Source organism: Oryza glaberrima, chromosome 2 (assembly GCF_000147395.1).
Source record: "Oryza glaberrima chromosome 2, OglaRS2, whole genome shotgun sequence".
Classification (NCBI taxonomy): Eukaryota; Viridiplantae; Streptophyta; class Magnoliopsida; order Poales; family Poaceae; genus Oryza; species Oryza glaberrima.
In genome coordinates this window covers 19179080-19195991 of record NC_068327.1, presented here as the reverse complement: position 1 = coordinate 19195991, position 16912 = coordinate 19179080, and the positions used below count along the sequence as shown (strand labels likewise).

At 41.7% G+C, this 16912-nt stretch overlaps 3 protein-coding genes across 3 annotated transcripts; all 3 read left to right on the top strand.

Moving 5' to 3' along the window:
- The first annotated feature begins 1526 nt into the window (after positions 1–1526).
- Positions 1527–2909, top strand: LOC127764150 (copper transport protein ATX1-like). Its single transcript, XM_052288983.1, has 3 exons — positions 1527–1687; positions 1998–2073; positions 2387–2909. The coding sequence occupies exons 1-3, from the start codon at positions 1676–1678 to the stop codon at positions 2689–2691; spliced, it is 393 nt and encodes a 130-aa protein (XP_052144943.1). The 5' UTR covers positions 1527–1675; the 3' UTR covers positions 2692–2909.
- A 3662-nt stretch (positions 2910–6571) lies between these two features.
- Positions 6572–9457, top strand: LOC127761490 (pentatricopeptide repeat-containing protein At3g63370, chloroplastic-like). The gene has a single exon (XM_052285787.1). The coding sequence runs from the start codon at positions 6586–6588 to the stop codon at positions 8947–8949; it is 2364 nt and encodes a 787-aa protein (XP_052141747.1). The 5' UTR covers positions 6572–6585; the 3' UTR covers positions 8950–9457.
- A 3080-nt stretch (positions 9458–12537) lies between these two features.
- Positions 12538–16759, top strand: LOC127764077 (ent-isokaurene C2/C3-hydroxylase-like). The gene is made up of 2 exons (XM_052288902.1): positions 12538–13474; positions 16074–16759. Exons 1-2 carry the CDS (start codon positions 12560–12562, stop codon positions 16698–16700), a joined length of 1542 nt encoding a protein of 513 aa, XP_052144862.1. The 5' UTR covers positions 12538–12559; the 3' UTR covers positions 16701–16759.
- Positions 16760–16912: the final 153 nt, after the last annotated feature.

The window sequence follows — 16912 nt, the reverse complement described above, 5'->3', positions numbered from 1 at the left end:
AGTCGTGGGAACGAATCCTCTCACATGTGTGCGCGTTATGACTTCTTTTCTTTCTCACATGCATAAATCTTGAAACAAACATAACGGTTCAAAATTATATGAAAGTTACATATAAGTAATATTGTAGTTACATGTAATTAATTATATTACGATTGTACTGTAATTATATCAGTCAAATTTTTAGAAGAAAATTTATTGATAAATATATAGCAAAATTATACCGACATATACTGTCATTTTCTTTTTTGAAAATATATACATACGTAAAAATACTTATATAAATACGCACACACTCACCCCTATAAATATTCACTATTCATATGAGCACCTTCAAAACTGAGCATATAAAATTCACGAAGTCACCACAAACACATCATATTATTATTGTTGATAGGTATGTCGTCTACATTAAAAAATAATCAGATATACATATAAATATTTATGTTAAAATCTAAATCCGTATAAATAGGTTCCGCCGCGAAGAACCTAAACCGTTAAGTTACTTCTCACTTGTTGGCAACTTGGCATATGCTATCATGGCTACATGCGCATCTTAATTCTTTCTAAGATTAATTTATTTGAGTGCAATTCGGCTACGTAAGCCCGATGCTAGTGCTGATACCGTTAGCACCGGCGAAATGCTCTCGCATGATTGCTTCTCCCAGACAAATCGGCCGATCAACTAGCCTAAAACCAGCTGGGTCCCAATTCCTCTTGGCCTAGGCACCACAAAATCCAGCGCGCTCTGATTCTCAGCCTGCTTAGGCAGTTGGCAGCATGTGAATATATCCTTAAAATGTGCAGTGCGATTAACAGAACTCGCTAGATGCAATTAAATGAACCGGTGATGCAAGTGACAAAAAGGAGAACATGGGATGCCAAACTCCAGCTTGGAGACGACTGTATATTTCAACCCATATGACTTCGAGAACCCAGGATATTTTTCTGTGATCATCACTAAAATCAATCAACCAAAATGCTTTGCCATGCTCTGACAACGTTACCACAACAGGATGAAATAAATAAACAAATAAGCTCAAACAGATGAAACGAACATGAGGTGAAAAACTGTAATTAATCAAAAGAGGAAAAGCATGAAAGAGGAAAACCTGGTGACATGGGGTGAAATAACTGGTAAGGTGTCTGATCAGAATATGAGAATATCGGATACCAAAATGTCAGTAGCAGCAGCAGCAAATGGGCAAAGCGATAAGCACTCCAAAAACTTGAGAATCTCGCAACTTTTTTGGGCAAGCGGGAGGTGATCTTATTTGTTGCAAACTGATTACAAGCAGAAATTGTACATCTGTACTACACAATGGGAGAAGAAAGATGTGTTGTACTTCGTGTACTAGTTGTACTACACACTACCCAGCCTCAACCAAAGCAGGATGGCTTTAGTTTAGCCCAGATCAGGGCATCTACAGAAAGAGAAAACCTCACATCGATCCGTTTGTGAGGAGGATGGGGGTGGGGGTGGCTTTTCTCCCGGGCTTTATGCGTGTTTGGTGCACGTCCACCCACCGGGCACCGGTCACCGTCTTCTGCTTCCTCGCTACGCATCATCTTGTCTATTTAAGGGTCCTCCGATCCATGAAGCTACCCCAAGTTATCTACCGAATTCGAGTCCTGTTCTTTTTGCTGCTGCTGCTTCTTGTTCCTACTGCCGTGAACCATGGCCGCTGAGGTAACAATCTCCTTCCACGCCTTCTCAGATTGCATAGATGCAGTCAGTAGGATGGAGTAGGAGGAATAGATGAAATTTCTCGTTTTGCTTCTTTTTTTTTTGTTTGTTTTTCTGGATGAGTTTCAGATACAAAGAAGTAGGCTGTAGGCCATGAGGTTGCTGAAGTTAGGTTCTTGTTAGATACAGAGAATTTTGCTGAATTTTGGCCATGAGTCCCCTTGTTAGATACAAAATTTATGCTTGTTGGTCTGCTAAACGGCAATGTCAGAATACAAGATAATAAAAATGTTCAATCTCATATGATATGCAGACTGTTGTCCTCAAGGTCGGTATGTCATGCCAAGGTTGTGCCGGAGCCGTAAGGAGAGTTCTCACAAAAATGGAAGGTGACTAATTTCTCTGAGCTGAAACTGTGTTTTTGTTCCAAGACTAAAGAATGTTTTATTTATTTATTTATTTATTTATTAGTGATATTTGAAAACTGTTTGATCAAAATCTGTTTAACAACAACGAAACTGACGTGTGGTCAGCAACGGCTAGCTGGCCGCAATGGTCAACTTGAGGTGAAGAAACTGATCAATCATTAATCCATAGCCGGGAAATCCAGACATCTAATTACTGAACTAAATCAGAATACCATATAGTGTAAATTATCCAACGATCACAATTGCTTATGCTCGATATATCTCATGGAACCAGGCGTGGAGACCTTCGACATAGACATGGAGCAGCAGAAGGTGACGGTGAAGGGCAATGTCAAGCCAGAAGACGTTTTCCAGACGGTCTCAAAGACGGGGAAGAAGACCTCCTTCTGGGAGGCTGCAGAAGCCGCTTCGGATTCCGCAGCTGCTCCTGCTCCTGCTCCGGCAACAGCAGAAGCTGAAGCTGAAGCTGCTCCACCTACCACCACCGCGGCAGAAGCACCTGCCATCGCTGCTGCTGCTGCTGCTGCTCCTCCTGCTCCTGCTGCTCCAGAAGCAGCTCCGGCCAAGGCTGATGCTTGATGATCACACATAATGCTTGCATTGGCATCTGGAAATTGAACTCCAAGCGATTGATTTACTGTCTTTGCATTTAGCCTCTAGTAAACGGGGAGTGCAGTCTTAGCTTGTGTGATCTGCATCATAGCAGTGTTGCAATATGGTTATCTGTTGCCGGCCAGTGTAGCAGTTGAAATCCGAATTATGAATAAATCCAGTCCGATCCGCATGGTTTCGAAATATACGCAGTCGAATTCCTCACATGATTGTTGCTCGATCCTCTATAGGTTTGTTTCATCTTCCGAAATGCTATGTCGTCCTTTTCATTCGTTAACAGATTTGCTGTTGCACGTTTTTTTTGTTCTGACAGGAAAGGACACTAGTGTTTTAATCCTCACAAGAACCTGAAACTATTGATACAACCATGCAACATTGTTAAACCAATAACATATTAAATTAGGGAGAAATCCTATGTATTGATTCAGAAAGTCAAAACGGTCTCGCGGCAACAAAAATGGTAAATTCTATGTATGCTACATAGAATTTCACCTGTTTCAAGTCGGTCAGACGATGAGCGTCTAATAAGTTCTTTTGGTGGAGATTTGCTCCCTAGAAAATCAAAGTAAAATTATATAGAGGTTTTACGGTGTTTGCAAGGTGCTTAGAGGTATTGAGAGGTGGAGTAATGTGGACTATTGATCAAGAGAATGGTAAGGTATGGAATAAAAAGGAAAAGTCTATACGTACGAAACTTTTTTGTTACGAAACATGTACGAAGAGCACATGCAGCCTGTCTTTTCGGCTTGTATGCTCTATAATCATCTTGCAAGTACCTAAGCCTGTAACAAATACAGGCCCACGTATGGTGCAAACGAAAAAGCAAGAGTTATATCTCTACTTGTCTGTAAAACCATGTGCTACGAAAATCTATACACAGGCTGCATATGTTCAAACTATAAACAAGTAAATCGTGTTTAAATCATATTGAGGAATTACTACTGCATGCTCATATCACTATCGACTACCACACAACTAATATATATTGTCCTTTGCAGCATCGAAGTGATCAGTTAGCATATCAAACAAGTACATCGGTGCATCAATGTATGATTTATTATTAGTGTGGGCATGGTAGATCCTACCTACTATGCAGGAAGCAACCCAATATTTACTGCTCGTATTGTGGCGGCAGCCGAGGCGGTGAGGCATAGGCATATAGCCGCCACCTAGCTCATATGCTTGATTGAATTGAATTTTTTAGAACTGATTAAATTTATTCTATCCTTGCTTTCTGCATCTTCACTCAAGCGAAGCTTTGAAGTCTGAATGAGTAGCATGATATTGAACCTGTCAATTTGATATGGGCTTTTCTTATTGAATAATCTAGAGTGTTGTAGGCCTGTGATCTTGTGTGGGCTTATAGTGTTCTAGCCATGGAAATCACGTAAGTAGGTAGTTTTCGTACGAATTTCGTACAGATTTCTTTGTGTGTATAGCAGGGTTCGAATAAAAATTATCGTAACCAATGGCAGTGGAGTAATTAATTAGTGAAATATTGCCATTATCGCCGAATTGAATACCTTGCTTCATTGATCGGTACTGTACGTTAGAGAAAATGTAAATCTAGCTAGGCATCGATTAGATCTACACAAAAAAAAAGGTTGTATCTTCTTTTACTTCTCTCGCATCGCTTCATTCTTACTAGATTTGAAACTTATGAATTGGTTCACTAGAAAAAACCAGAGGGAGAACTGCCAACATGGTTGAGGATTGAAGCGGAGACGAGGTCGACCGGTCAATGGAAAGGCGAAACGAATATGCTAAGATTACATTTACGCCATTGATTAGTGATTTACATAGCTCACAATTTCATTCATATAAAAGACTAGAATGAGTTCTCCTTCCCCATTTTTCTTTGAGGGTTTGAATAGGTGCACTCGCAAGGAGACACGGTCATCATGGTTGAGCATTTGTGTAATCTACAGCTCTGATAAAAGAAAAACTATAGGAGGCAAAGACAAACATATCTCTGGATATTTCGCATGTGGTGCGGATGTTACGGCAATTGCCAGCCTTCTAAAATGGTATGCAATCCGTGGACTGCATGCTTGCACATATATGCCCATTAAATGGACATGCAATCAGGGGGTGGTTTTCATATTATCAGATGAGAGGTGAATCAGGGAGATGGTTATTTTCGGGTCAATATTAAAATCTAGGTGTACGCATCACATTATAAAATAAGTTATTTAATTCCCTAAGACATATAAAATTTTGTTAATTAGTGAATTCTATAAAACATGTAACTAACGTAATGGATGATTACCGGGTGGATCTGTTCTTAAGAAAAAAATGTAAATCTAAAAAAGAACACATAAATAACGTACCGGAGATGATAACTACCGGTACCGATGCGGTACCTATGTGCCTATAACTAATACTTGTGATAATTATACCCTTCTCTATCTAATAGAAAAATATCTTTTTACCCTTACTACCTAATTACTTGTGCCAGTGTTTAAATACCTTTTAAGTGGTGCCTTTTATTGTGAAGCATTGGAATTTTACCTTAAAAAAGTGCAAACACCGTAAAACCTCTTGAAATTATATTACCCTATTCCAATATGAGGATGTGAAGTATTATTTGCTTACTTCCCTCTGTCCTAAAATTTAAACAAGAAAGGTAATTAAGTAACTATATTTTAGCACAAAGGTACTGACATTGCCACCGCCGTCGGTGGCTTCTTGCTCCGGTACACCATGTAAACGCCATCAACACCACGCCGAACACGAAACCCAGCACATTGGGAAGCGCCATACGCGAACCAGATAGCCGCGTTGAGCAGCAGGAAAAAGGACAACGAGAATGGCCTGAACTCCACGCTCATCGTCTGGATCACTAGCCACTGCAAAACACCAACCAAAAACATGTCAGCTTGTTGATGATCGAGTCACTAATTAGCAAGATCAAGACACATTAATTCGCTCTGCTTACAATGATGCTTAGGGGGCGGTGAAGATGCTGAACGAGACGGGGACGTGGATCCGATGTGGATGCGGAGCTCGCCCCAAGAGAGCAGCAACATGACGAGGACGATGACACTGAACAGTCCGACATTGAAGCCGAGCAGTATCCACAGAGTGTGCATCCTCCGCGCTTATGCTATACGTCGTTATTGTCGCCATTCGTTTTCCGCCCACCAGCCACCGACAACGTCCTCCTCGCAGGGGCGGAGGCAGAAAATAGCATCCTCCGCGCTTATGCTATGCGTCGTTATTGTCGCCATTCGTTTTCTGCCCACCAGCCACCGACAACGTCCTCCACGCAGGGCGGAGGCAGAAAATAGCATGAGTGGAGGTCAAAGATCTATCGCTTAGGTAGACTAAGGAAGTAAAACGTGTCAAGTGGGCATTTGCCCCCACTCGCTGCAAAATAAAGTGGGGCCCAACGCCCCCCACTTGTTACACTCTAGATCCTCCCTCGCGGCTCCACCGCCGCGGTGGACCAGTCCCTTGTTCCGGCGATGGCGATGCGCCGCCACTTGACAGAGTGAGAGAGGGGATAAAAAGAAGATGGTTGTTTCACTTACATGTGGGACCCACCTGATTTTTTATTTTTCTTGTGGTGCCACGTCATCCAAAACCGTTTTCAATACTGCCTTAGAACTATATTTACACCGGTATTAAAAGGTGGGGATGTGTTGTACTCGGTTTTGAGGTTTAGGGATGTGATTCAAACTCGTCGTCAATATGAGGGACCTAAAGTTAACTTATTCCTATACAGCCTAGCATTTGATGGGCTCAAATGTAAGCCCGAGAGGCCCATAGTTAGGCCCATCTCCACCTTATCCCCACCCTTCTTCCTGGCCACTCCATTCGAATCTTTCGTCTCTCGTCGCAGAGGCAGAGCAGCCTCCAATGGCGCTTCCTCCTCCTCCTCCCTCCTCGCTCTCGCGCTCTTCTCGCGTCTGCGTAGGCGTGGCACACGCCGTCCCCCACAGATCTGCGGAAACTGTACCAGATGCCGCCCCGCAGCTCTTGCTCATGCGCGCGCACGCGCGCGCCGGCCGCATGCAGCCCGCGCGTCAGGCGTTCGACGCAATGCTGCCGCGGGACAGGTCGCTCGTCGCCTGGACCGTGCTGATGTCAGGGTACGCCACGCACGGGCCGGCCTCCGAGGCGCTGGACCTGCTGCTCCGCATGGTGGAGTGGCCGCTGAGGCCCGACGCGTTCGTCTTCTCCGTCGCGCTGCGCGCCTGCGCAGCCGCCGGGAGCCTCGGCGTCGGAAGGCAGGTCCACGCCGCCGCAGCCAAGATGGGGTACGTCGGGGCCGACCTCTTCGTGGCGAACGGCCTCGTCACGATGTACGCGAGCTGCCGGTCGTTGGGTTGCGCCGAGAAGGTGTTCAGTGGTATTGCCGCGCCGGATTCGGTTTCTTGGACTTCAATGCTCAGCGCCTACACTGAAAACGGCTGCGACACTCAGGCGCTAATGCTGTTCCTGGAAATGATCCATGGTGGCGTTTCATGTGATGCGTACACTTTCTCTGTTGCACTCCGAGCAGCTTCCAGCTTGGGCCATGTCCGTTTGGGATATCAGCTGCATTGCTACATGATCAAGTCAGGATTCGTTCCCAGTGAATTCTTGGAGAACTGCCTGATCGAGTTCTATGGTAGGTGCAGGGAATTGCAGCTGATGCAGAAAGTGTTTGATGAGATGAATGCGAAGGACTTGGTTTCTTGGAATATTGTCATCCAATGCTATGCGGACAACCTGTGTGATGAGGAGGCTTTGGTTCATTTCCGGGACCTGATGTACAAATGCGCAGAATGCGATGAGTATACACTGGGCAGTATTTTGCATGTTATTACTAGAAGGTGTGCTTTTGATTATGGCAGGGAAATTCATGGTTACCTCATTAGGGCTGGTTTGGACTCGGATAAGTATGTCATGAGTGCTCTCATGGATATGTATGTCAATTGGGCCACTCTGCGCAAGAGCCGGTCTATGTTACCTTTGAGAATGCTTAAGTACTATTTATCGGTACAGGGAAAGCTGGATCAGTTCATTGTGGCCAGCAGTTTGAAGTCATGTGCTTCTGATCTTGATTTGGCTGCAGGACGGATGCTACATGCCTGCGTATTAAAGTTTGATGTGAATCCGGATCCTTTTGTGACCAGTTCATTGGTTGACATGTATGCTAAATGCGGTTCTTTGGAGGAAGCACATATTCTATTCTCGAGAACTAAGGATCCTTGCACAGTTGCATGGTCCGCTATAATATCAGGCAGCTGTTTGAACGGTCAGTTTGAAAGAGCGATCCATTTGTTTCGGACAATGCAGTTGGAGCATGTACAACCTAATGAATTTACATACACATCTGTACTTACAGCATGCATGGCTCTTGGGGATGTTGTAAGTGGAATGGAAATCCATAGCAACTCGATCAGAAATGGTTATGGAACCAGTGATTCTGTTCTGAGAAGCCTGATTAGCTTTTACTTAAGAGAAGGACAGTTCAACCAGGCCCTTCGCTTGTGCTTGTCACTCTCAAATAGTGAAATTTCTTGGGGTACGCTGTTTCAAGAGTTTGCTGAACTTGGTGATCATCTTGGAATACTTAATCTTTTTCATGTAATCCAACGTTCTGGTGGGGTGCTTGACTACCCAACTGCATGTCTTATCTTGAGTTCTTGTGGAAAGAAAGCACATCTTCCTGAAGGGTTGCAAGCACACGCCTACCTTATGAAGCGTGGACTTTCTTCTACAGGCTGTATGTGCGATTACCTTATCGACATGTATTCAGGTTGTGGTAGCCTCACACATGCATTTGAGGCCTTCAGAAATACTTCAGGCAGGAATTCTTCTTCTTGGACCTCAATAATCATGGCTAGTGTAGAAAATGGTTGTCCAGAGACAGCCATTCGCCTGTTTGTGCAGATGTTAAGGAAGGAGAAATCACCAAATTCCCTAGCATTCTTATCGGTGCTGAAGGCCTGTGCGGAAATCGGCCTTGTAAATGAAGCTTTCCAGTTCTTTGTATCCATGACCGAGGTTTACAAAATACAACCTTCAGAGGAGCATTACTCCCACATGATTGAGGTTTTGGGCCGTGCTGGCATGTTCAAGGAAGCAGAGCATTTCATTGATAGTGTAGTCCCTTCAGAATCTGGTGCTTCAGCCTGGAGTTTACTCTGTTCTGCTGCCAAACAGAATGGAAATGCCAAAACCATGAGGCTTGCAGCAGACAGGCTATCAAAACTTACTCCGGATAGTTGTTGAGCAAATGCTCCACCTGGAAAATCCTCACAAATCACTTCCATGTTAATATAGCACTAACATTATGGAGATACTAACAGTCAGTTTGTCTAGTGGAGGTATGAATTGTCAGCTTGTAGGTCGCACAGCATCCGCACATTTTACCAGCGGACCAAGAGAGTCTCCACTTTCCACTCTTGGAGTCTTGCTTTGAAAATTCCTGTATATGCAATTCTTTTTTTTAAGGGAAATGCCTTTACCAGACAGAAATTTGGCCTTTACCAGTGGTATCGTTCGACAGTTTATTGCAAAAGATTCTGCAGGGTTGGGGGTATTGTATAGTATAGTGGCAGTAGTGAACATTGTAACTGCAAATTGTTGTACTCCTAATTTGTATATATAGGTACTACACTTTAGACGATGTACATAATTTCTTCTGTCTTTGGTTGGAATATGATTCTTCTAGCAAAAAGGGGAAAAGATTCCACTGGGTTATTATGATTAAAAGCAAGATCTCTTGTTGTATTTTGATTCAGTAATACAACAATGTTGAATCAATGCCTACAGTAAAAATTCACACTCCAAGAAAGTTCTTAAGTCAACCAACGAAGAGATGACCATTGATTAGGTAGATTGTATTGAGAATTTATGATAAATAAAACACGGCATTAGCATGGACTCTTTAGCTTTAATTTTCCCAAATTTAATAATTCAAAATTCGGACATAATAAATATTATATGATATTATATGAAGTGAACTCTCCATTTAGCATTTTATTAGTTTAATTTGGAAACTCAAAATTAATTATTATTAAGTTGTTACACACATGGAATTTTATTTCAATCTAAACCAATATAACTCGAAAATAACCAACAAACTACGTGCATATTAAAGTTTTAATATATTTCATAATATTATTATTAGTACATGTGGACACGGATATAGTGACGGTGTACATAATAGCCAAAACCAGAGTAATTAATAACACAATAACGATAAGTTTTTTCCCAGATTTATAGCTAACTAGCTATATTTTGGACGGACGATTACATCTATTCTCTTAAAAAGACGTAGTCCTAGAAAGCCTTTTGTAGCTAATCACTTAGGCCTCCGTGTAGAATGTAGATGATAACAACATACTCCAGGTTGCATGCGATCCGCTAAAACCAGTATCATGAGCGACAACTGCCACGGTCCACTAGTGGTGAGAGACGTTTGCAATGCGTCAGGCGTCCCAAGCAAGGAACACGATCCCTACTTCTCCAAGTCTCTTGGAAAAATAAATTGGAAGGGAGAAATTAGAGGGTCTTTTCAACAAAAGGAGTTTGCCAAGATGTTCCCGATAACGAAAAAATAAAGGAAAACATAAGATCTTGGATGATGGCAGGAGACAAGCGCCTAATAAAGTTGTTGCCATAGGTCATTGTCTACCTTTTCAGTTTATTTCCTTCACTCGCAATTATTGGCTTTTTTCGCTATATTCAATGAAATTGGTACGTTGTCGCCTGTTCGTAAAAAGAAAAGTAAAAGCTTAGGCTTTGGTGTGATCACAACTCAGCGATCACTCGGGCTTTCTTTGTAGTAAATAAATTCTGTTTAGCTTGAAGTAATTTATGTGGAATTCGATCGTGTAGAATCTGAGAGCTCCAAAATCCAAACAGGAAATTAGGAATCCTCTGCATGAGGAATAGATGCATGTTGGACCTAGTACAGAGTACAGACAAATAGTCGCGAATCCGTATGGAATCATTCCTGTCGTCATAAAAAAATTTTTTGCGGCGTAACAACGCCCTTAGCATTAGATATTCATACCACGTTTATTGACTATTGACTATTGAGCTTTTGTTACGGTCATCAAACTAACGTTTAATTTAGGCCAGATTATATTTTACATCTAGCTAGCTTGCTTCTTCTAACATCAGAGACGAGGGCTAGCCGGCGAGTCAGATGTCACTGAAAGCATGACTTGACCGTCACTTTAGGTTAACAATTTGTTTTAAGTGAGGTCTACATTTTTGTGAAAGAACTTTCCAGCTTGTTAACCGGTTCAAGTCAAATATTGTCATAGAGAAATGGACATTGGCGTCTGACCAGGATATTTTAATATTTGTCTCAACAACACCATTAGGGACTGAAATGGCCGTTAGCAGCCTTGTCCCCAAGGTAAACCCACGAGGGATGACAAAATTGACAATACGGACTTAGTTTAGCTCGCCAATGTCACAGTATAATATTCTTCCGGAATTCACCAGTGACGAGGCTTAGACACTATCAAATTTGAAAATACTGACAGTTGCATGAAACATTAATAACAAAAACTCCAAATTCTCACATTAATTTAAAAAGGTAAAATTATATGAGTCCATCTATCAAATCTATGGCTAGCTGAGAACGTCTTAAAATTAATGTGTAGATTTATCATGTTCAAAATTAATGGATTAAGTTATACTTGGTGTGAACTCTCAAATATAGTATTTCCATGATTTAACAATTCTAAATTTTCGATTTAATGAATATTGAGTTCTACTCAGCCTAGAGCCTCACAAGTCACAATTATAGTTTTTGATGAGTTGGTAATTCCAAAACAATTAGAGTTTATAAATAGGAAATTGTATCTAGTTTGGAGTCTCAATCATAGTTTTATGATGATTTAATAAAATTTAAAATTAGTAAATATTAATTTGTACTCAATTTGAACTCGGTTATTTTTCTTCTTGAAAGCCAAAATTTATGATGGTGCACACAGCACATCGATGGTTATTTCTTTTTGAGAAGACTGATGGTTATTTCTGATTTGGTGCCAACATGATTTTTTTCTGTTCATCACACCAATAGAAATAGGCCGCCAGAAATGATTTTATGCGAGAAAGTTGTTACAAAAATTGTTTTTTTCTATGGTTTTTTTCCTATTGACTATTTCACCGACGCCGCACCGCTGTCATTGCCTCGCCGGCCCGCCGGTGCTGACGCTGCTCCAGCCGGCCTTGCGTCCCAGCGCACTCCCGCTGCCACCACCAGTAGTCGCCGCCGCCACCCCGCCAGACCTGGTCGGAAACGACGTGGATCTGGGCAAGGGCTCTGTCGCCGCCAACCTTAGTCGTCGCCGCCGTCACCACCACTTAGCCCTGCCGCCCACCGCCACCCCGTCAGATTCGGACTGGAACTGTGCGGATCTAGCTAGCTGTCGCCGCCGCCGCTGCCCCGAACAGCTCCCCTAGCTGTCCAAGTGCAGAGTGAGAGAAGGAAGAAGTCTCGCTGCCGCCATCCCTGTGGCCGCACGGTTTTGCTGGCGCCCGCTCAGGCGGCGGCGGCGAGGCAGAAAAGGGGGGAGGGGGAGGGAGGTGGTGACGGTGTTGTCACCTCCCGAGCCACCGGCCCGTGAGGAGGACGATGCGAGAGGCAAATTTTTTTACTTAAGTCTCTGGTATTGATATCGAAGTAATTGATGTTAATCTGGTATATATTGATATAGAAGTAATCGATGTTGATAGATTTGATTAGTACATAACCTTTATGGCTTTATCCTGTTTGACCTGTAGATTCTAGTGTCGTGGACTATAAATACAAGACACGATCCTTCACAAAATTGAGCTGTCTCCCCAAGTTAAGCAGTTACCTCTCCTACCAGTAAACATGGAGGACAAGACGATACTACTATCTCTGGCCTTGTCCATGCTCCTCGCCATCCTCCTCTCCAAGCTGGTCTCGATTTCCAAGAAGCCCAGGCTGAACCTTCCCCCGGGACCATGGACGCTGCCGGTGATCGGCAGCATCCACCATCTCGCCAGCAACCCGAACACCCACAGGGCGCTGCGCGCTCTGTCGCAGAAGCACGGGCCCCTGATGCAGCTGTGGCTGGGCGAGGTGCCCGCGGTGGTGGCGTCGACGCCGGAGGCCGCGCGGGAGATCCTCAGGAACCAGGACCTCAGGTTCGCCGACCGCCACGTCACCAGCACCGTCGCGACGGTCTCCTTCGACGCCAGCGACATCTTCTTCTCCCCGTACGGCGAGCGGTGGCGGCAGCTGCGCAAGCTGTGCACGCAGGAGCTCCTGACGGCCACCCGGGTGAGGTCGTTCAGCCGCGTCCGCGAGGACGAGGTGGCGCGCCTCGTGCGGGAGCTGGCCGGCGGCGGCGCCGCCGCCGTGGACCTCACCGAGAGGCTCGGGAGGCTCGTCAACGACGTCGTGATGAGGTGCTCCGTCGGCGGCCGGTGCAGGTACCGGGACGAGTTCCTGGGCGCGCTCCACGAGGCCAAGAACCAGCTGACCTGGCTCACCGTCGCCGACCTCTTCCCGTCGTCCAGGCTCGCGCGGATGCTGGGCGCGGCCCCGCGGAGGGGTCTCGCGAGCCGGAAGAGGATAGAGCGGATCATAGCAGACATCGTCCGGGAGCACGAGGGGTGCATGGGGAGCGGCGGCGGCGGCGGCGACGAGGCAGCTGCTGCAGCTGCAGGGAAAGACTGCTTCCTCAGCGTCCTGCTAGGGCTGCAGAAGGAAGGCGGCACGCCGATCCCGATCACAAATGAAATCATCGTCGTGCTTCTGTTTGTAAGATTGCCCTCACATTATATGTTCTTTTATGTTATATTAGTTCATATTATAAATCATTTAGAATCTCTTCTTAGTTAATTTTTTAAATTTAACTAAGTTTATAGAAAAATATAATAGCATTTATAGTCGAAAACAAACATATTATCAAAATATATTCAATGCTAGATTTAATGAATCTAATAAGGTATTTTATATGTTGTTTACTTTTTCTATAAATTTAGTCAATCTTAACTAAGTTTAAGTGAAAAAAAAGTCAAAACGATTTATAATATGAAATAGATGAAGCATAATTTAGATTTATCCAATTGGAGTGCCAATTATCATTCTCTTTTTCTTTAAATAATGCGAGAATTTATAACCTCTCCACAACAGCAAGTGTAATTTTTTTTATCATCATTGTAATAGATAGATAGATATACATATCATAGATAGATTTGAGGCCCACATCAATCCTAGAAGGTAAAAAGGCTAGAAAAAATTCCTCAAAAAAGCTAGAAAATCTAGCATCAATCATAATAATAAAATATATAAATTATCATGTTAACCTAGAAAGAAAAAAAATCATACATGTCCATCTATCAAATGTATGATCAAGGCCTTCCACCAAAGAATATATCGATATATCTATATATGAATTAATAAATACCAAGCCGTACAAGTTCGTACTCTTAGTTATATCCCATTTAGTCATAAATACATTGCACTTATAATAAAAGTGTGACCATCAATTCTATATTCGAAGTTAAGTCTAAGATATTACGATAATATTTTTTGAGAAAATCTATGTGTACCATTTTATTAAAACTTCCCCTTTAAGGAAATTTTTTGGTAAAAGTTAAAAATTTGACCAAATATTTTCATAAACATTGAATATTATAAATCTGATGAGTGGAATATATTATCTGAACATAATTCTAAAATTTTAGATTAATTAATAGTTATACATAGTCTAGAATCTCAATTATAGTTTGATGATTTGAATAATTACAAAATTCCAGAACTAATGAATATCAAGCTGCACATCGTTTGAAATCACAATCGTAGTCTTTTTTTAGATTTAATAATTCTGAAATTTATAATTAACGAAAATTAAGTGGTACTCAGTCTGTAGTTTTGATTATGTTATTTTCTTTATTGATTAAATCTGAAAGGCAGAATTAATAAACTGAACAGCCAAATAACATTGAGTTGGTGACTAAGTTTGATGAATCATAAACCTCACTTAGTTCTGTTTTGGTGATTTAACAATTTCGAAAATTTGAAACTAAGTAATAACGAATTATATTGTGGTCAGTTTTGAGTCTCAATAACATTTGTTTGATATTTGTAAACTCAAGTTAATAAATATCAGTTATTATTTTTAAAAATATGTACCATGTGCGAACGAACATGCTGCTGACTAGGTTCCACATAAATAGAACATACTTTATGTATTTATTACTAAATTAGGCCCATATCATTAATTATTTTCTTGTGATACTTCAAAAGTTTGGATCATAACATAATCTTCTAGTCTACATAAGTCCTTTTTTGTTGTTGGATAAGAATTTAGGTGGTGTTTGGATCCAGGGACTAAACTTTAGTCACTGTTACATCGGATGTTTGGACGCTAATTTAGAGCATTAAACAAAGACTAACTACAAAACTAATTGCATAAATGAGAGCTAATTCGCGAGGTATTTTTTTAAGCCTAATTAATTCATAATTAGCACATGTTTACTGTAGCATCACATAGGCTAATCATGGATTAATTAGGCTCAATAGATTCGTCTCGCGAATTATTCCGGGGTTATGGAATAAGTTTTGTCAATAGTCTACGTTTAATACTTCTAATTAGTGTCCAAACATCCGATATGACAGGGATTAAATTTTAGTCCCTTCAACCAAACAGCCTCTTATAAACTTGTGAATATCTTGCACGTTGCAGCAGGAAACTTTGGCATAATTAAAAAAAAGCTTGAGAAAACAATTTCAAAATCATGTACTTACAGTTTATGAAAGGTCCATATTTTGAGTTCTATAACCATTGATATAGAAGTTCACATGTGCATGAGTAATAAACAGTTATGATATAGATCAAGCACGAGAGGGATCCAGTGGCTATCATAAATGTCGGTGCAACATTTCGCTGCATCTGAGTTAAAGTAAAGATTGATATACTATCTACTATATATAATTCCATCGTGTATATATGCGACTAGGGTGTCGGATATATCTAGATAACTAGAAGGCAGAAAACCTATGAAATAAAAAATTACGGTCATGGTGTTATAGATAATCTCTAGTCAAACTTTCAAAATCTTAACTACCAATTAAATTTAAAGTACTTAGTTATACATAAAATTGGTATGGTAGATTTGACTTAAAAATTTGACATAAACCAAACGAAAAGCACATATTGGTAAAATGACAAATATAGAAACAATCTATTCAAAGTCACAACAAATTTCTGTAAATTTAGTTATACATTGTGCTTTAGTAGAATTAAATTTCATGATACTTATCACTAAAAGATTAGGTTATACATTGTGCAACTATCTATGACCTATGAGTTGAAAAAATATCATATACCTAACAAACAAAAAAACTATTACAGGACATGTTTTCAGGGGGTAGCGAGACATCAGCCACAGTGATGATCTGGATCATGGCAGAGCTTATTCGGTGGCCAAGAGTAATGACAAAAGTACAAGCCGAGGTGCGCCAAGCCCTCCAAGGGAAGGTCACAGTCACTGAGGATGATATTGTTGGGCTAAACTATCTAAAAATGGTGATCAAGGAGACCTTACGATTGCATTGCCCTGGACCCCTCCTAGTGCCCCATAGATGCCGTGAGACATGCAAGGTTATGGGCTATGATGTGTTGAAAGGTACATGTGTGTTTGTCAATGTGTGGGCATTGGGCAGGGACCCTAAGTATTGGGAAGACCCTGAGGAGTTCAAGCCAGAGAGGTTTGAAAATAGTGATATGGACTACAAAGGGAATACTTTTGAGTACCTTCCATTTGGTTCCGGTCGTAGAATTTGTCCAGGTATAAACCTTGGGATAGCCAACATAGAGCTACCCCTAGCTAGCCTCCTTTACCATTTTGATTGGAAATTGCCCGACGAAATGGCATCCAAGGACCTTGATATGCAAGAGGCACCTGGAATGGTTGCAGCTAAACTCACTAGCCTATGTGTGTGCCCTATCACTCGTGTTGCTCCACTGATCAGTGCGTGAAGTTCAACCTAGTAGATAATGCATCCTCCAAGACATCGCATACTCTTAATATTTATACTCCCTGGTTTAATGTCTATACATATCAAACAAGGTGCTATCATAAAATGGGATTTATATGTCTATTATGTATTCTCAGTTTGTTTTTCTATTCAGAATGGTTATTTGTGTACTTACTGTTGTTACTTCCTCCATTTTATAATGTGAGTCATTCT

Excerpts from the sequence above, each read along its gene's own strand:
- LOC127764150 (XM_052288983.1), top strand. Across the intron at positions 2,074-2,386 it reads AGTTCTCACAAAAATGGAAG|GCGTGGAGACCTTCGACATA; the intron begins GTGACTAATTTC and ends TCATGGAACCAG.
- LOC127761490 (XM_052285787.1), top strand. The coding sequence starts at position 6,586 with ATGGCGCTTCCTCCTCCTCCTCCCTCCTCGCTCTCGCGCTCTTCTCGC.
- LOC127764077 (XM_052288902.1), top strand. The coding sequence starts at position 12,560 with ATGGAGGACAAGACGATACTACTATCTCTGGCCTTGTCCATGCTCCTC. Across the intron at positions 13,475-16,073 it reads TCATCGTCGTGCTTCTGTTT|GACATGTTTTCAGGGGGTAG; the intron begins GTAAGATTGCCC and ends AAACTATTACAG.